Source organism: Sinohyriopsis cumingii, chromosome 5, assembly GCF_028554795.1.
Source record: "Sinohyriopsis cumingii isolate HCF-2022 chromosome 5, ASM2855479v2, whole genome shotgun sequence".
NCBI classification, from domain to species: Eukaryota; Metazoa; Mollusca; class Bivalvia; order Unionida; family Unionidae; genus Sinohyriopsis; species Sinohyriopsis cumingii.
Genome location: NC_142965.1, coordinates 93,959,442 through 93,979,599, shown reverse-complemented (window position 1 = coordinate 93,979,599; position 20,158 = coordinate 93,959,442). Strand labels below are relative to the sequence as shown.

Below are 20,158 nucleotides of genomic sequence, written 5' to 3'. Positions count from 1 at the left end.
TTACCACCCGCATTTATTACCCCCCCCCAATTTTTGGGGGAGTACATTTTCTTCAGCTGACTTGGTTGCATGTAACACGGTTCGGTATATAACGCGGTCGGGTTTTATGGCTCCCAACTGCCATGTTATAGCAGGGTCACACTGTATTTTACTTTTTTCAAAGAACGACTCAGTGTTACATATTATAATGTATATGATGAATAGGGTATCAACACCATTTACTATCAAGCCGTCATGGCATGCAGTTCAATCGTATTATATTAAAATTCATATGTGAACTCTTCCCCAAAATGATAACAAACGTTTTACACACTATTTCTTGTACTTAAAAAAATATTCTTTCCCAGTACAAGAAAAATACACAAACATGTACTTAAAATTTCAGGAACCATGCCAAGATCATATTAAATTCGAATTCATATGCGATCTCTTCCCCATAATGATAATACATTTTTTATACACTATTTTATGTAGTTTGAACATAAAATATTTTTTCATGTTCAAATGAATATATGAAATTTGGGTGCCACACCACGACCATGTTATATGCGAATTCGCATAATAGCAGGGCGCATTAGCAGGGTTGCACTGTATACCAAATTTCATCCCTTTATCTCAAATGGCTTTCAAGTTAAAAAGCAGCTATAAAAGAATGACAGAAAAGTGGAAGGACTGACAGAAGGACAGAAACGAGATTGCTATGTTCTAAATGTTCACATAAATACTCAAGATAAAAATAATAATTATTTGTAAGAATTCATGGAGAAACAAATATGGTACCTATGTCTCACTCTGATACAAGAAGAAGAAAACAACAGTTGAGTTCAACTAATTTTACCTGCTGCCATCAGGTATGTCCTAAGGATTAGAAAAATACCAACAGGTAGGGCAATGGCATAGCATCCAATGAAATTCATAACAGCTCCATACACCTGATGTCCACAGCCACATAAAATGCCACCTGTAACATACTGAAATATACAAAAAAATTATTGTTCTTAACTGTGGATTTGTACACACTGAGATTTGTACACACTGGGACTGAAAACTCTCTCACCTGTCATATTATTTTGCTCTTATAGCTCCCATATCAATTAAACTCAGTAACATAAATTTTACAATTCTGAAGCCTTATCAAACTAATGATCAAGATTTTATGTTGACTGACAACATATTAATGATGTCCTATGACATGTAAAAAGTCTTAGGATGAGAAAGGTGAATACAATGTTACTCCAGCATTCTGCCTTTAAGACTCAATAACATAGCTTGTATAATTATGACCCTTTTACAACTTTCAATTAATGAATAATATCTATGTCAATCTGCATGTGATATGTTCTATAACATAAATAACAATATGTCAATCTGCATGTGATATGTCCTATTGCAGAAATAACAATATCTGTGTCAATCTGCATCATGTGATATGTCCTATAGCATAAATAACAATATCTGTGTCAATCTGCATCATGTGATATGTCCTATAGCATAAATAACAATATCTGTCATTCTGCATCATGTGACATGTCCTATACCTACAGCATAAATAACAATATCTATGTCAATCTGCATCATGTGATATGTCCTATAGCATAAATAACAATATCTGTGTCAATCTGCATCATGTGATATGTCCTATAGCATAAATAACAATATGTCAATCTGCATGTGATATGTCCTATAGCATAAATAACAATATCTGTGTCAATCTGCATGTGATGTGTCCTATAGCAGAAATAACAATATCTGTGTCAATCTGCATTATGTGATATGTCCTATAGCAGAAATAACAATATCTGTGTCAATCTGCATCATGTGATATGTCCTATAGCATAAATAACAATATCTGTGTCAATCTGCATCATGTGATATGTCCTATAGCATAAACAACAATATCTGTGTCAATCTGCATCATGTGATATGTCCTATAGCATAAACAACAATATCTGTGTCAATCTGCATCATGTGATATGTCCTATAGCATAAATAACAATATCTACGTCAATCTGCATCATGCGATATGTCCTATAGCATAAATAACAATATATATGTCAATCTGCATCATGCGATATGTCCTATAGCATAAATAACAATATCTGTGTCAATCTGCATCATGTGATATGTCCTACAGCATAAATAACAATATCTGTGTCAATCTGCATCATGTGATATGTCATACAGCATAAATAACAATATCTGTGTCAATCTGCATCATGTGATATGTCCTACAGCATAAATAACAATATCTGTGTCAATCTGCATCATGTGATATGTCCTATAGCATAAATAACAATATCTGTGTCAATCTGCATCATGTGATATGTCCTATAGCATATTAAATAACAATATCTGTGTCAATCTGCATCATGTGATATGTCCTATAGCATAAATAATATCTGTGTCAATCTGCATCATGCGATATGTCCTATAGCATAAATAACAATATCTGTGTCAATCTGCATCATGCGATGTGTCCTATAGCATAAATAACAATATCTATGTCAATCTGCATCATGCGATTATATGTCCTACAGCATAAATAACAATATCTGTGTCAATCTGCATCATGTGATATGTCATACAGCATAAATAACAATATCTGTGTCAATCTGCATTATGTGATATGTCCTATAGCATAAATAACAATATCTATGTCAATCTACATCATGTGATATGTCCTATAGCATAAATAACAATATCTGTGTCAATCTGCATCATGTGATATGTCCTATAGCATAAATAACAATATCTGTCATTCTGCATCATGTGACATGTCCTATACCTACAGCATAAATAACAATATCTGTGTCAATCTGCATCATGTGATATGTCCTATAGCATAAATAACAATATCTGTGTCAATCTGCATCATGTGATATGTCCTATAGCATAAATAACAATATCTGTGTCAATCTGCATCATGTGATATGTCCTATAGCATAAATAACAATATCTATGTCAATCTGCATCATGTGATATGTCCTACAGCATAAATAATAATATCTGTGTCAATCTGCATCATGTGATATGTCCTATAGCATAAATAACAATATCTGTGTCAATCTGCATCATGTGATATGTCCTATAGCATAAATAACAATATCTGTGTCAATCTGCATCATGTGATATGTCCTATAGCATAAATAATATCTGTGTCAATCTGCATCATGCGATATGTCCTATAGCATAAATAACAATATCTGTGTCAATTTGCATCATGCGATGTGTCCTATAGCATAAATAACAATATCTATGTCAATCTGCATCATGCGATTATATGTCCTATAGCATAAATAACAATATCTGTGTCAATCTGCATCATGCGATATGTGCTATAGCATAAATAACAATATCTGTGTCAATCTGCATTATGTGATATGTCCTATAGCATAAATAACAATATCTATGTCAATCTGCATCATGTGATATGTCCTATAGCATAAATAACAATATCTGTCAATCTGCATCATGTGATATGTCCTATAGCATAAATAACAATATCTGTGTCAATCTGCATTATGTGATATGTCCTATAGCATAAATAACAATATCTATGTCAATCTGCATCATGTGATATGTCCTATAGCATAAATAACAAAAATGCCTCATGTAGAGAAGGGCATCACATCTAACCAGACCAAACTCCAAAGCTCTTCTGCTTTTGACTAAAACTTACATCCATGTTAGAAACTCCGATGATGATCAATTTGGAACTTTCAGATAAGATGCAAATATTTATGGTTATTCAAGTTATATTACATTCTGTCTTAAAACAGGCAGCTTAAGCCATCTACACCTTCCATCCACTCCTGCCAACCAAATAATATAACTAACTTATTTCCAGACTGCACTCGGGGGTGGGGGGTGAGACTCAAAAAGGGTGTTTTGAGGTCCCAAGAAAAGTCAGTACAATGACCACAAAAAGTGATGTTGTCCAATTAAGAATAAGTTAGCTTGATCTTGGTCTACTCTGTTAGGAGTAATCAGTACAACAAACAACATAGATACTGATCTGACAAAACATGATGTGACAGGAAATCAGGGTCTATTCTGCTTGCAGTTGGAGTAGAGCTGTAAACAAGTATATACACTGTGCATATTGTAGAGCTACCAACTCTAGGTTAGTTTTTTACTTAAGTCTTATTTAATAATTAAAACAAAAATGCTTGCACAGTATTAAAATTCCAAAAACAGTCCTGTGAATGAAATGAAAATTACATGTACCTGAGATTTTCAGAAGTCTTGTGCAATTTATGACCCACTGTAAATCAGATGTACAGGTTTTATTTATGTTGTGGGCAAGTGAAGTGACCTCAATAATTAGGTCATACTGTTAAGAATTATCCATTAACATAATTTTTCTGTGTGTATTGGATAAGAGAAGCCAATGATATTTAATCTGTAGACATTTCAAGAAGTTTTAAATTCTCATTTAGCTATTATTGATGAGCAAGTAATAACTGGGTACTTTTTCGCATTCTTTTCTTTTTAATGACCTCAATTTGGAGACATATTCAATTACAAAAGCACAAGAAATTCTTTGTGATTCTGATTTGCTTGGACACAAACCTATTTCAAACATATAAATTTTTACAAAAGGTAAATATAAACTGCTCCGGTGGACTAATGGTAACATCAAATAGTGTGTCCGCCTCTGATGCAGTTGGTCACGGGCTTCGAACCCTGGCAGAGTCAAAGACTTATAAAAATGGTACAAACAGCTGCCTTGCTAGGTGCTCAGCATTAAGAGCTTAGTGTTAGGACTGGTCGGCCTGGTGTCCAGATAATGTGACTGGGTGGGACATCAATGCTACATGTGTGTGGCATGATACCCCAGTGCTAGACATCACTATAAACTACCACACTGCATACATTGTAGCGATATGACTGAAAAATTGTTAAAGCTACGTTAAAAATCTAAATTCAAATCATGCAAAGGATAAATACTCCAATCATCCTTATCTTAAAACATTAACATTTAAGCCACTTATGTTACCACCTGCAACCTCTACTGTTGAAAAAGTGACTGAAATCTTTCTCATTTGATTCACTTAATACAGACTTGACATCTGCTTTATGTTTTGCAGGGAAATGAGATGCAATGAAGTTGAAACATAATGGAATAAAGTAATATTTTACAGCAAACCACAGGTTGTCATCACTAGTAAAAACTGTACATGTGAAAAACTGGCAAAGAAGCTTACAGGCAACTGTGTCTAAGAGTGCAGAGAAATAATGTTAGAGTATCTACCACGTTTTGAAACTGTATTATGTATCAAAGAGTAGATACATTGGACTGTATTACATATCAATGAGTACATACATTGGACTGTATTACATATCAATGATATATTGGACTATATTATGTACCAATGAGTAGATACAATGGACTGCATTAGATATCAATGAGTAGATACATTGGAATTTAGTATGTATCGATAAGTAGATACATTGGACTGTATTATGTATCAATGAGTAGATGCAATGGACTGTATTACGTATCAATGAGTAGATATATTGGAATGTATTAGGTATCAATGAGTTGATACACTGGACTTTAGTATGTATCAATAAGTAGATACATTGGACTGTATTACGTATCAATGAGTAGATATATTGGAATGTATTATGTATCAATGAGTAGATGCATTGGACTGTATTACGTATCAATGAATAGATACATTGGACTGTATTATGTATCAATGAGTTGATACATTGGACTGTATTACATATCAATGAGTAGATATATTGGAATGTATTATGTATCAATGAGTTGATACATTGGACTTTAGTATCATTAAGTAGATACATTGGACTGTATTATGTATCAGTGAGTAGATGCATTGGACTGTATTAAATATCAACGAGTAAATACATTGGAATGTATTATGTATCCATGAGTAGATACACTGGACTGTATTTTGTATCAATGAGTAGATACAATGGCCAAAACTGAAGGAAACAAAACTAGCAATTTATGACTTTGAATTTTCATTTGTAGCCAGATGTTGCTAAATGTTTTCTAATTCTCTATTCATCTTACAAGATGATGATGCACTCTGCCATGATTTTGCAAAGTCACATGCCTAGAATTTACCTGCATAGCATCTGTCAAGTGTTCCAAGCTAAGAAGCATAAGCAGATTGCTAGCCAGCATCACCACATCACTGAAAAAATAGGAACAATATATAAAAATGTATTTTTATTCAATTTCTATGGTTTCTAAATTAGAGATTACAATTATGTTAGGATGGAATCTGTACACATAGAAAAATTTCTTTTTTATTAATGCAATCAATATATGTGAAAGTCTCAGCATATACCAACACTAAAAGACTTGCATATTTACAAAAATGTTATGTAATATGTTTACCTTATATTATCCATATTATTTTAACAGAGCCTGCTGTGTGGCGCGACCGAGTGCCCAGCGGTATAACTGGGTGAGCAGACTGGGCTCGTTAGCCTTGGCAGGCAACCAGTCTAAGAGACGGGAAACTCTGACTCCAAACCCAGGCAGATGAAGCTCGTTAGCCTTGTCAGGCAGTTCATCTAGGAGAAGGAAACTCTGATTCAAAACCCACCAAGTCCCATCCACTGGATTATGGCTCCACTACCTTGTGGATATCTTTGGGAGAAGGAAAGGCTACGGGAGTAAACCCAGACAGAAAATCCGGAGTGGAGCCCCTAAGGCGGCTGGGGGTTGACTACGACCTCCTTCCAGCAGCTCCTGCATCCAAACTGGTGCCAAATGTCATGCTCAGCATTCCTTTGGACCCCACCAGCAAGGACGAGAGGGGGATCCTGACGTCTGGGCAGCCCAGGATCTCCATACTCCACGCCCAGGCTTGCGCCCTGGAGAGGACACTCCAGTCTCGCTACTGAGGAACACCTTCTTCAAGTGTAAGCCACAACACAAAGTGTCATGGAAACACCCCAGATCTCATCACTGGCACCAACTCGACTTGGTCATCACCAGGCACTCTGCCCTTAACAGCGTCCTCTCCACCAGAACCTACCACAGTGCAGACTATGACTCCGACCATGCCCTCGTGAGTAGCAGAGTGTGACTACAGTCACATACACTACACCGCTCAAAACCAAAAGGATGTCCTCGCATAAACACTGCGCAGATGTCAGTCCCTGCCAAGGTAGAGGAGTATGTGTCTGCTCTGGACAAGGCTCTCCAGGACCTGCCTGAGTACGATGCTACAACCAAGTGGAACGCCATGAAGGGTGCCATCTACAGTACAGCTATGTCAACGTTTGGCAAGAAGGAACGACCCAGCCAGGACTGGTTCAACACACACCTATCAAGAATGGAACCACAAATCGAGGAGAAACAAAAAGCCTTCATAGCTTACAAAAAATGCCCTAATGAACGGGCACTTGCTGCTCTCAGAAGTGCCCGAAGTAACACCCAACGCATCGCTAGACAGTGTGCGAACGAGTACTGGCAACAACTGTGTGAAGGGATCCAGCGCAGTGCCGAGTCCGGACACATCCAAGGTATGTACAGTGGCATCAAGAAGGCTCTAGGCTCAACAGTGAAAGGGGTCGCTCCCCTGAAATCTCTGATGGGAGAGAAGATCACAGACCATGGGCAACAGATGGCTAGATGGGTGGAGCACTACTCAGAGCTATACTCCCAAGAAATGTCAGTCACCGATGCAGCCCTCAGCAGCATAAAGAATCTGCCCACCATGGAAGAGCTCGACAAAGTGCCAACCTTAGAGGAGCTCAGCAAAGCAATCGACTCCCTTCCAAACGACAAAGCACCAGGTAGTGACAGCATCCCGCCCGAAGCTATCAGATGTGGAAAACCAACATTGATTAAACCACTGCACGAGCTACTTTGCCTCTGCTGGGAGGAAGGGGTAGTCCCCCAAAGACATGCGCAATGCCACAATTGTGACCCTTTACAAAAACAAGGGCGACCGCAGTGACTGTAATAATTACAGAGGGATCTCGCTCTTGAGTATCGTTGGTAAAGTGTACGCCCGCATCATACTCAACAGGCTGCAGTTGCTGGCAGACCGTGTGTACTCGGAATCACAGTGTGGCTTCAGAGTAGGCAGGTCGATGACAGACATGATCTTCTCCCTACGACAACTCCAAGAGAAGAGCAGAGAGCAAGGTCAACCACTCTACATGATGTTCATCGACCTCACCAAGGCCTTTGACTTGGTCAGCAGGAAGGGCCTTTTTGAACTTCTGAGTAAGATCGGTTGCCCCCCAAAATTCCTCAGCATGATAATCTCTTTCCATGCAGATATGAAGGGAACAGTCCTGTACGATGGATCCTCCTCAACCTCCTTCCCAATTAACAACAGCATGAAGCAGGGCTGCATGCTGGCACCAACACTTTTTGGGATCTTCTTCTCCCTGCTCCTGTCCTACGCCTTCGACATGTCCACGAATGACATATATCTACACACCAGGTCTGACGGGAGGCTGTTCAACCTGGCACGACTGCGCTCAAAGACCAAAGTGAGAGCTGTGCTCATCAGAGAGATGCTTTTTGCAGATGACGCAGCTCTTGTGGCCCACACCAAGGAAGCCCTCCAGAGACTGGGAGACCATTCTGATGATGCCTGCATGCAGTTTGGTCTCACCATCAGCTTGGAAAAAACAAATGTCAGCGTGCAAGATACCACCATTGCCCCTTCCATCAAAATCAATGGTGTCACCCTGGAAGCAGTCAACAACTTTACCTACCTAGGGTCAACCATCAGCAACACTCTCGACTGATATGGAGCTGGACAGAAGGCTTGGAAAGGCAAACACCATCATGGCTCAATTAACGAAGAGGGTGTGGGAAAACAATGCGCTGACAGAGCACATCAAGGTCCGAGCCTACCAGGCCTGTATTCTCAGCACCTTTCTATATGGAAGTGAGACCTGGAGTACCTACATGAGGCAAGAATGCCGGCTCAACTCCTTCCATATACGGTGCCTAAAATGCATCCTGAAAATCAGCTGGCAAGACCGTGTTCCACACAGCGAGATCCTGCAGCGTGCAAGTACCCCCAGCATGTACTCCCTGCTGATTAAATGCCACCTTCAATGGCTGGGACACATCCAACGCATGGAGGATGGAAGGCTGCCAAAGGACATCCTATATGGACAGCTGGCCACTGGCATGAGAAGAGTCGGATGCCCCTCACTCCATTTCAAAGATGTGTGCAAGAGGGACATGAAGGCATGCAACATTTCACCCGATGGCTGGGAAGAGCTGGCCGAGGACCGAGGCACCTGGAGACTGATGGTAAACAATGGCATATCAGTCACTGATGCGAGGAGAGGCCAGTTGGCGGCAGAGAAACATAAGAGAAAGAAGAACGTGGCAGCAACCACAGTGACGCAGACTTCCCAGTATGTCTGCACCAACTGCAATAGGGACTGTCACTCACGTATAGGCCTGCACAACCACAGCAGACGATGCCAATAGAGACAGACAACACCCCAACGGTGCTATTCACATGGTCTTTCGAGACTGAGTCGCCAATGATCTGATGATGATGATCTGATATTATCGATTAATATAATCTTCACCTGGAGGAATGACTGCTTCATAAATATTCTCTATTCATCTTTCAAATGAATGACTGTGAATACACCTGACACTCTCAAGTCAAGAAATGTAACAGTCTAAAGTGTTATTAAAATATAGTGATTCAAAAGTTATTCCAGTTCAAGGGCAGAGGTTACTAATTTATATTTTCTCTTGTTGTGGCTCTGAGTAAGGGGGGTATGACTACTGACTATTAAAATTTCACTGAAATATCTTCTCTGGTTATCCTTTAGACAAGAATAGATATCACAGAATTCCATTTTTCCATGTCATGACCTTGACATTGACACAGGAGTCATGATTATAGTAAATGACACGTCAAGTTATGATATATATTTTGATAAAGTTTCATGAAAAAGTCTCTAAATGTTGTAAGTGTGAGCCAGATAACTGAAATAAATGTAAAGATCAGAAATACCACAAATAATGTGCCTAACTTGAGCATAACAAATCAAATAATAGGCCTAACTTGAAAATAAAAACATCAAATAATAGGCCTAACTTGAGCATAAAAAATCCTTTAGAGATTGACACTCTACTGGCCACAAAGAATTTCCAGAAATTCAAGAAAAAACTGTTTCTTCTTTTTAACTGCTGAATGATAAAAATTTTGAGCAATAATAAGATTATCAAAATTGCTGCCATGGTGGCAATATTGGATGTAAAGATAGGTACCAATTTCATTTTAGATCAACTAGATAATCTACAAAGTTTTTAGGTGACCTCCACCATTTCTGCAATATGTCTTTCAGGTATTAGCAACCATTACCTAATTAGTTCAACATTGCATTTTCAAAGCATATGAAGAAAAGTATGCAATAAAGAGCAAAGTACTGCTTCACATAAGCAATTAATAATTTTAGTGAAACAAAGAAGGAAAGTAATAACAGGCTGTGAAAAGTCAATTAAACCATGTTAGCTTTACTAGTGCTAGAAAATGATCAAATTAGACTTTATGTTGCAGTTTAATGTGCAAGTACAGTCAAGTGCTAGAAAATTATCAAACTAGACTTTACATTGCAGTTTAATGTGCAAGTACAGTCAAGTGCTAGAAAATGATCAAGTTAGACTTTATGTTGCAGTTTAATGTGCAAGTACAGTCAAGTGCTAGAAAATGATCAAATTAGACTTTACATTGCAGTTTAATGTGCAAGTACAGTCAAGTGCTAGAAAATGATCAAATTAGACTTTACAGTGCAGTTTAATGTGCAAGGACAGTCAAGTGCTAGAAAATGATCAAATTAGACTTTACATTGCAGTTTAATGTGCAAGTACAGTCAAGTGCTAGAAAATGATCAAATTAGACTTTACAGTGCAGTTTAATGTGCAAGTACAGTCAAGTGCTAGAAAATGATCAAATTAGACTTTACAGTGCAGTTTTTTAATGTGCAAGAATAGTCAAGTGCTAGAAAATGATCAAGACATCAAGTGAAACATTCCTGTATATGTGCAACAGTCTGCCCAAGTCAAAATTCATCGTGGAATGAAACAAAATCATTCCCACAACAAGTGCACTCAATGATGCTAGATGATTTTGCCATACTTTTAACTTCATACAATATTTTCCTTCAATAAAAACATGAAATTGAGCAAGTGGTACCACTCTATAACTGGTAAATTCTGGTTTACAACATAGATCTCACTGTGAACAAAACATCTAATGTCATAAAAGTTCTTCAAATGAGTCCTGCATATCTATTGCTGCTTTTCAACCATTGAAGCAAAATCTTGTTTCCAACACGTTTCAACTCACAAATGACAAAAAAGTTAAGATACAGTATATTATACTCATGTAATAAGGAAGTCCAACATTCATTTTTGTTATTTATGCACAAAAACCCAACAAACCCTTATATCTGCCAAAGAATTCTGACCCTCTTAAGGGATGTCTCTGTCTTTAATCAATGTGTATAACACAGGACCTTACAAAAGTGTTCATCTGATACAAAAAGTTATTAAACAAGTTTATATTACATGTCGTAAGGTACTTTCGGTGACTGGATTGTATTTTTCAGTAAGTTGCATAAATTTCATATCACATTAACACTAGTCATGATTCTACTAATCATACAGCATAAGCAACTTTGCAATACTGAGTGGCATTGCTATGTGATGCTGCTTGGTGTTACACCACAGTGTGGTGAATGATTTATGATGGTTGGAATCGCAAGTAAAGGTAATTATTGTGGTAGATTATTGTATTACCTGTCATTAGAGAATGCTAGTGGAAGGACCCCTTTCAGGGCCAGAATAACTACTGATAATGGTAATTACTGTGGTAGATTATTGTATTACCTGTCATTAGAAAATACTAGTGGAAGGACTCCTTTCAGGGCCAGAATAATTACTACTGATAAAGGTAATTATTGTGGTAGATTATTGTATTACCTGTCATTAGAAAATACTAGTGGAAGGACTCCTTTCATGGCCAGAATAATTACTACTGATAAAGGTAATTATTGTGGTAGATTATTGTATTACTTGTCATTAGAAAATACTAGTGGAAGGACTCCTTTCAGGGCCAGAATAATTACTGATAAAGGTAATTATTGTGGTAGATTATTGTATTACCTATCATTAGAAAATACTAGTGGAAGGACTCCTTTCAGGGCCAGAATAACTACTGATATAGGTAATTATTGTGGTAGATTATTGTATTACCTGTCATTAGAGAATGCTAGTGGAAGGACCCCTTTCAGGGCCAGAATAACTACTGATAATGGTAATTACTGTGGTAGATTATTGTATTACCTGTCATTAGTAAATGCTAGTGGAAGGACTCGTATCAGGGCCAGAATAACTACTGATAAAGGTAATTATTGTGGTAGATTATTGTAGTACTTGTCATTAGAGAATGCTAGTGGAAGGACTCCTTTCAGGGCCAGAATAACTACTGATAAAGGTAATTACTGTGGTAGATTATTGTATTACCTGTCATTAGTGAATGCTAGTGGAAGGACTCGTTTCAGGGCCAGAATAACTACTGACAAAGGTAATCATTGTGGTAGATTATTGTATTACCTGTCATTAGTGAATGCTAGTGGAAGGACTCGTTTCAGGGCCAGAATAACTACTGATAAAGGTAATTATTGTGGTAGATTACTGTAGTACCTGTCATTAGAGAATACTAGTGGAAGGACTCCTTTCAGGGCCAGAATAACTACTGATACAGTTACTGCAAAAAATCCTGTAAAGATAAATAAGTACATGAGCTGATCCAAAAGAGCATTGAGTACACCCTAATGTGAAATAAGTTTCCAACAGAATAATATAACAATGAACAAGAACTGAGAGACATCCATGTTCATCCAAATGCTGGAATGTCCATTATTTGCATTTGTTATCAACATGAAACTTTCTTCAGTGGCAGTTGGGTTAAGATAGAACTAAAGTAAAATCAGCTCCTTTCTTGGCGTTAAAAATATAAAAATCAACTTGCCATCATGCTTAACCATAAATCTTGTTGAGACAAAACTTCTTAATAACTCTGACTTACCATAAATGACAGAAGAAAACTGGATGTTTCGTTCGTAAGCTAGTAAGGTTTTTAAAGTCAATCAAGAAGATAAACTCTCAAAATTATATCATACATACTGACTTATTGCTTTGATCCAACTACACAAACCCTGGTCTGTCATCACATAATGTACTATCACATCAGGGTCTATGTTGTTTATTCTACTGATTACTTCTGACAAACTGCATAAACCCAGATCTGACAGTGCATTGGCAGATCTTGGTCCACATTGTTTGTAGCTGGACTTGTCTTATAAGCAGGTATATATCTTACAACAAAATCTGTGGATCAAGCAAAGATATTAGAGACCATGACAATCTGAATTCTTGGACTTTTTGTGAGGAATTAGAAATCCTATTCTTGTTTGATTAGGCATATAATTATGCTTTCAGACATAACTATGTACAAAAAAAAAATTCCTCCTTTTACAAGCAAAATATTGGCATAGTTATTTCATTATCTGTACAACAATTTATTCATGCAGTAATGTAAGAATAACAATAATTTATTCATGCAATAATGTAAGAATAACAATAATTTATTCATGCAGTAATGTAAGAATGACAATAATTTATTCAGCAGTAATGTAAGAATCACGATAATATATTAATACAGTAATGTAAGAATAACACCAATTTGGGCATATCAGTATAGCAAACAAACATGCCACTTTAAAAACACACAGGATAAAGATAGACCACCAGCCAGGCTGGATCTCCTCAGAAATTTTAGAAGCAATAAAGCAAACAGACCAACTAAAATCAGTAGGAAATCAAATTGAATATAGAGTTTGGAGGAATAAATTTAATAAAATGATACATCAAGCCAAACAAGAGCACTACAAAAAACTGCTGGATGAAAACCAAAATAATGTGAAAACTATCTGAAAAGTGTTTACAGGGTTTGGTGCAGGCAAATGTAAGAGTAAAACTGAAATTTTATCCCTCAATCATGAGGGCAATTTACTGATAATCCAACTGACATCTCAAATATTTTTAACAACTTTTTTGTTCAACTGACATCTCAAATATTTTTAACAACTTTTTTGTTCAAATTGCTAAAAAAACCTTAAAGAATTCAGAACTTCATCTGATCATCTGTGCTAAAAAAACTATCAAACAACATAAAGTTTGAAATTCCTGGAATGAGTCCAGAATTTGATCGAAATATACTAAAAAAAATGGATGATTCTAAAGCTACAGGACTTGATATGATTGAAGCAAGGCTACTAAAGATAGCTGCACCTGCAATTGTAGAGAGTATAGCTTTCATTTGCAATGAAAGTATTAGGTCTAATAAATTTCCACAAACATGAAAAACTGCCAAGGTTATACCACTGCATTAAGCAGGAACAAAAGATGATGTAAATAACTAGACCCATCTCTATCCTTCCATGTCTCTCCAAATTACTAGAAAAACATGTACATGATTCTTTTCTCAACTATTTGAATACTTATGATCTTATTTATGATAATCAGTCTGGCTTTTGCCAGAATCACTCATGTGTAACAACACTTGTATCTTTGATTGATAAATGGCTGAAAGCATTAGATCAAGGAGAAATGGTAGGCACTATTACAGTTGATTTTTGTAAAGCTTTTGATCTTGTAGACCATGAAATTTTGCTTGAAAAACTAAAAATCTATCAAAGCAGTGAAAACTCCCTAAACTGGTTTACTTCTTACTCAACCGATCAAGTGCAAAAAGTATCTTCAAATGGTCAACTTTCTGAAAATAAAAATATTAATTGTGGAGTACCACAGGGCTCTATCCTTGGACCTCTGTTATTCATTCTATTTATCAACGATTTACCTCTTAAGATTAGAACTTCAATTTATTCCACAGACCTCTATGCAGATTATACTGCACTGTCTGAGATGGGTAAAAACAAAACAGTACTTGAAAATAATTTACAAGATGCTCTTAACAGACTTCAAGTATGGTGCAAGGAAAACAGTATGATCATAAATACAGAAAAAACTGAAAGCCCTACTAGTTAAAACACAACAAACATGAGCAAGGCTAGATAGCAACAAACTCCAGGTTCTATTTGACAATGTGAGCCTTAATATTACCTATCAAGATAGAATTCTTGGTGTATTCGTACATAACAATTGGCTTGGTCTATTCACATTAAACATGTTTCAAAAAAGGTTAATTCTTATTCTTGGCTACTGAGGAAAATCAAATCATACATTCCTCTTCAGTATAAGGTTATCTTTTATAAAAGTTATATTCAGCCATATCTGGACTATTGTTATGTAATTTGGGGTAATACCTCTAATTCAAACATAACAACACTTTTAAGACTCCAAAAGAGGGCTTGCCATTTAATTCTAGATCAATGTATAGGCAATATTCAGGATGCAATGAATAATATAAAGGTTTTAACAATACATGAAAGAATATTTATTAGAAAGGCCAAATTGATGTATAAAGTATCCAGAAAAGACATTCCTATCTATCTATGCAATATCTTTCACCAAAGAGATGCTGATTGTACTCCAAATTTAAGGTCCATAAGAATTAAAAATTACAATATACCAAGGCCAAAGAAGGAATTGTTTAAAAAAGATTTTCAATATACTGGTCCACTGGTATGGAACAACATTCCCAGTGACATAAGGCAGGCTCCCAGCATTTCTTCTTTTCATAATCAATGTCTTAAATGGATGAAATCTTTATAAAATTGAACAGTTCTAGTACAAAAAATACCATCTGCTTTTCTGTAATTTTGCACCATTTTTATAGCTGAATTTTCCAATGCAGGATGGTATTTTATGTTTTATATATGTTTATGTTTTCACAGATGCCTGTGCATGTGTTCCAGGCTTGATAATTCGAATTTTAAAATTACTTAATTATTTAGTGTCAAGCCAGATTCTTCACATCATGTTGTATATACTGAATATATTGCACATGACAGATAGAAGGCCTCAAGGTAGATTAGTTTTGTAACTAAATGAGTTAACTTCTCAAAATAAATAAATAAAGTCTTTATTATCATTCATGCAGTAATGTAAGAATAACAATCATTTATTCATGCAATAATGTAAGAATAACAATCATTTATTCATGCAATAATGTAAGAATAACAATCATTTATTCATGCAATAATGTAAGAATAACAATAATTTATTTGTGTAAATAAGGAACATAATTTTTTTTAAACACTGCTCTAGATAATTGTGAGGCATGAAAAGTCCTATTCTAGGCACATAATTTTATGCTATGAGACACATACATGAACAAAAAAGTGTTTCCTCTATTTGCTTGCAAACTGTTTGCAAAACTTACAGGATTATTTTATATGGTCAACATGCATAATTACTTTATTCCTCTTTATTACCTGTGAGTGGGCAAAAACTTTAAAATATGGTCAAAATCTTATAATCCTTATATTTATTCAAGCCCCTGAGGTTGCCATAAAGTAAAAGCAAGAAATTCCAAAGAATTGTACATTTCCCCTACCTGAAAAGGATACCTGTTTATTTTCACTTTCATATGGCCTTTATCTTGATTGGGCCTGAGGGTCAGAGGGAGGGTTGGAGTGCATGAATAATGAAAGGGCTATGCTTACTGATTTAACAGCTCAAGTATGACTTCTATCCCTTCCAATGTCGAAGATGTATTACCATACCAAAAACTGTAACCAAAACATTAACGAAGATTTTCAAATAGCCTTGACTATAGTGAGGTATTGGGGTGCATGTATATAGAAGGGTTGATCTCCCAAATTCTGCAATCCAATATGATAACATGCCCTATCAAGGTTTGTAACTTCTGACCATACATATTTAAAGGAAAGCAATATTTTCATACGACCTTGACCGTGTTTAGGCACCATAATGAGCCTTCAAGTTCATAGATATGAAATGGTACATCTACCTAATTCTACTATTGACCGCTCCGGTGGCATAGTGTTTAGAGCACCCGCCTCGGAAGTGGGAGGTCGTGGGTTTGAACCCTGGCCGAGTCATATCAAAGACTTACAAAAATGGTACTAACAGCTGCCTCGCTAGATGCTCAGCATTAAGAGGTTAGTGTTAGGACTGGTCGGCCTGGTGTCAGGATAATGTGACTGGGTGGGACATCATGCTACTTGTCTGCAGCATGATGCCCCAGTGCTAGACATCACTATAAACTGCCACACTGCAGACATCGTAGCAATATGCCTGAAAAATTGTTAAAGCTACGTTAAAAATCCTAATCACACACACCTAATTCTACAGCCCAAGTATGATAACCAGCCCTATCAGAACATGAAACTAATGAGCATGGAGAAAATCTTTAATACAAAATTAAAATGATTACTAAATGACCTGGACCTTGCCTGAGAATAACAGCAATGATCAGGATACACTGATATGAAAGGATACTGATCTTCAATTCTAAAGTCCATCTATAAGCGCTATCTCCCCATGGGTACTGAACTTGTGATTATACAGAAAAACTTGAATCAAAACCTTATTCAATGTTAACAACAAAGACAATAAAGTTGCTGCCTGTACATATATTAGTATCAGACTGGCTTTATGGGAACAAAACTAAGTGGCCATCTACAGACAAAATACATGGTCATATACAGACAAATATGTGGCCATCTACAAACAAAATAAGTGGCCATCTACAAACAACATAAGTGGCCACCTACAGACAAAATAAGTAGTCATCTACAGACAAAATAAGTACTCATCTAAAGACAAAATAAGTACTCATCTACAGACAAAATAAGTACACACAAAATAAGTACTCATCTACAGACAAAATAAGTAAACACAAAATAAGTTCTCATCTACAGACAAAATAAGTACTCATCTACAGACAAAATACATGGCCATCATCACAGAAAGCCAGGTTACAGAAGAGTTAGCTTTGAGAAGTTTCAAGGTGTTAAATCTGGACATAATTGTTTACTTTCTTTAGCTGAAGAGAGCTATGAACTACTGACCACCAATAATCAAGGACGTTCTTGCTGACAATGCAGCCATGGCTGGTTGATTTGCACCCAGACTGTTACCAACTCTTATAGAGGCAGCTATAGACACACCATATGGAACCTTCAACATTAAAACAAAAATTGTTAAATCTGATGCATTCTTCAAAATTAATACTACAGTAAATGTAATGATTTTATAGTGTACCCTCACTTCCAGTATACAACCACCCCTAATGGTAAGGTCAGTATGGACCCATTATACTGGCTCATATCATAATTACCACAATCATTTACACTCACATAAAAGTTGAGTCTAATGGCAAATAACACAGACCCTGATCAACCACTGCATAATGGGCTACCACATCAGGGTCGATGTTATTTCTACTACGGTTATTCCTAACAGAGTGCATAAATCCAGATGTGACTAGAGCTTAGCTCATGGCAAATAGTTATGAACCAATGACTGAGTTTCTTTGCAGGCAACCTAACCCATTGTTGTGGATTGAGCTTCAACCATACCCGACAATGATACATTGCCTGTAACATACCTCGGTAAAATATGACCATGCCTATAATGGGGTACACTTTTAATGTACCCGTCAACCATATTATTATGATGAACTAGTGTAAACATGCAATCAACTGAAGTTATCTGGATTTATCACAAGACAGTGATTTTGTTGGATTATCAAATCTCTGGATATCTCAGTTACACAATATTTAGTTAATCTCAATGTCCCAACTGATAATAACACAAGGGTTTATGTTGGAAGGAACCAGAAAACGTCTTAAAGCTATATGTATCTCAGTCTGTATGTATGTATGCAGCCACAGGGCTTAAAGGCACATCAGCACAATCTAGTTATATGGGAAATATTAAAATGATACCCAATATGGTACAATAAAAGACTGCTAACTTCCACAACAGTAATAAATAAAAACATGAAAATTATGAATTCCATTTTGCAAGTCCAAACCATGTCTACAAGTCCAAACGATGTCTACAAGTCCAAACCATGTCTACAAGTCCAAACCACATCTACAAGTCCAAACCATGTCCTCAAATTCCCTGTGCATCATGCTCACTGGACTCTTTTCATGTATAAATAAGAGGGCATGTCATATTTACAGTGGTTACAATCAAACTAAATTTTTTTAAAATTACTAAGACATCAGCTGGTACTTATTTCTTAGTGTTGCCACCAGTTGGCATTTTCCACTATTTTTACTGATTTACATTAATTCATTAATGAGAAAATATTTTTATGAAAGACAATTTCACAAAATATATCTCTCTTGCTAAAACTGGTGAATTAAAGCCATTTAGAAATAAGCGATATATCCAGCTTTCATTACCAACTGTAATTCTCATTTTTAAATGTAAGGCAAAATGATCCTATTTGTTGCCTTTTCTATAAGAAAAAAATGGGGTACACACCTGCCTCCACATTATACTAATTGTAAGTTATCAGGGTGTGCTACAATGAGGGAGAAATGTAGTCCCGCCATGTCTATTGCCATACTTAGCACCTCCCTAACTCTTTACCATGTCAATCTTACTTGGCACATCCCTTTCCCTTTACCATATAAATTGACCTTACATTACCTACCTGTCTCTTTACAATATCAATCGGTATCTATCACTTTACCATGTCAATAAACTTTACTTAGCACCCACCTTGTACCATGTTAATCTATTTTACTTAGCACCCACCTATCTCTTTACCATGTCAATCAACTTTACTTAGCACCTGCCTATCTCTTTACCACAGATTCAATACTCTTTACTTAGCACTTCCCTATATCTTTACAATGTCAGTCAACTTTACATAGAACCTCCCTATCTCTTTTGTCATGTCAATTAACCATACTTAGCACCACCTTCTCTTTTCCATCAATCAATCAATCTTACTTAGCACCTTCCTATGTTTTCACCATTTAAGTTAATATTACTTATCACATTCTTCTCTTCCTACCATGTTAATTAACCTTTCCTTCCTATCTCTTTACCATGTTAATTAACCTTATTCAGTACTATCCTATCTTGTTACCATGTTATTCATCCTTACTTAGCACCGCCCTATTTCTTTACCATGTAAATTAACTTTATTCGGTACTATCC

General features: G+C 36.3%; 1 protein-coding gene across 1 annotated transcript in view; it reads right to left on the bottom strand.

Moving 5' to 3' along the window:
- LOC149799787 (multidrug and toxin extrusion protein 1-like) overlaps positions 1–20,158 on the bottom strand; it is a 100,661-nt gene that overhangs the window by 18,811 nt on the left and 61,692 nt on the right. The window contains exons 13-16 of the mRNA XM_089959171.1: positions 18,046–18,154; positions 12,689–12,764; positions 6,101–6,170; positions 839–971 (exon numbers count right to left, since the gene is read on the bottom strand). Of these exons, the coding sequence (XP_089815297.1) occupies positions 839–971; positions 6,101–6,170; positions 12,689–12,764; positions 18,046–18,154 (388 nt within the window). The remainder of the gene's footprint in view (positions 1–838; positions 972–6,100; positions 6,171–12,688; positions 12,765–18,045; positions 18,155–20,158) is intronic.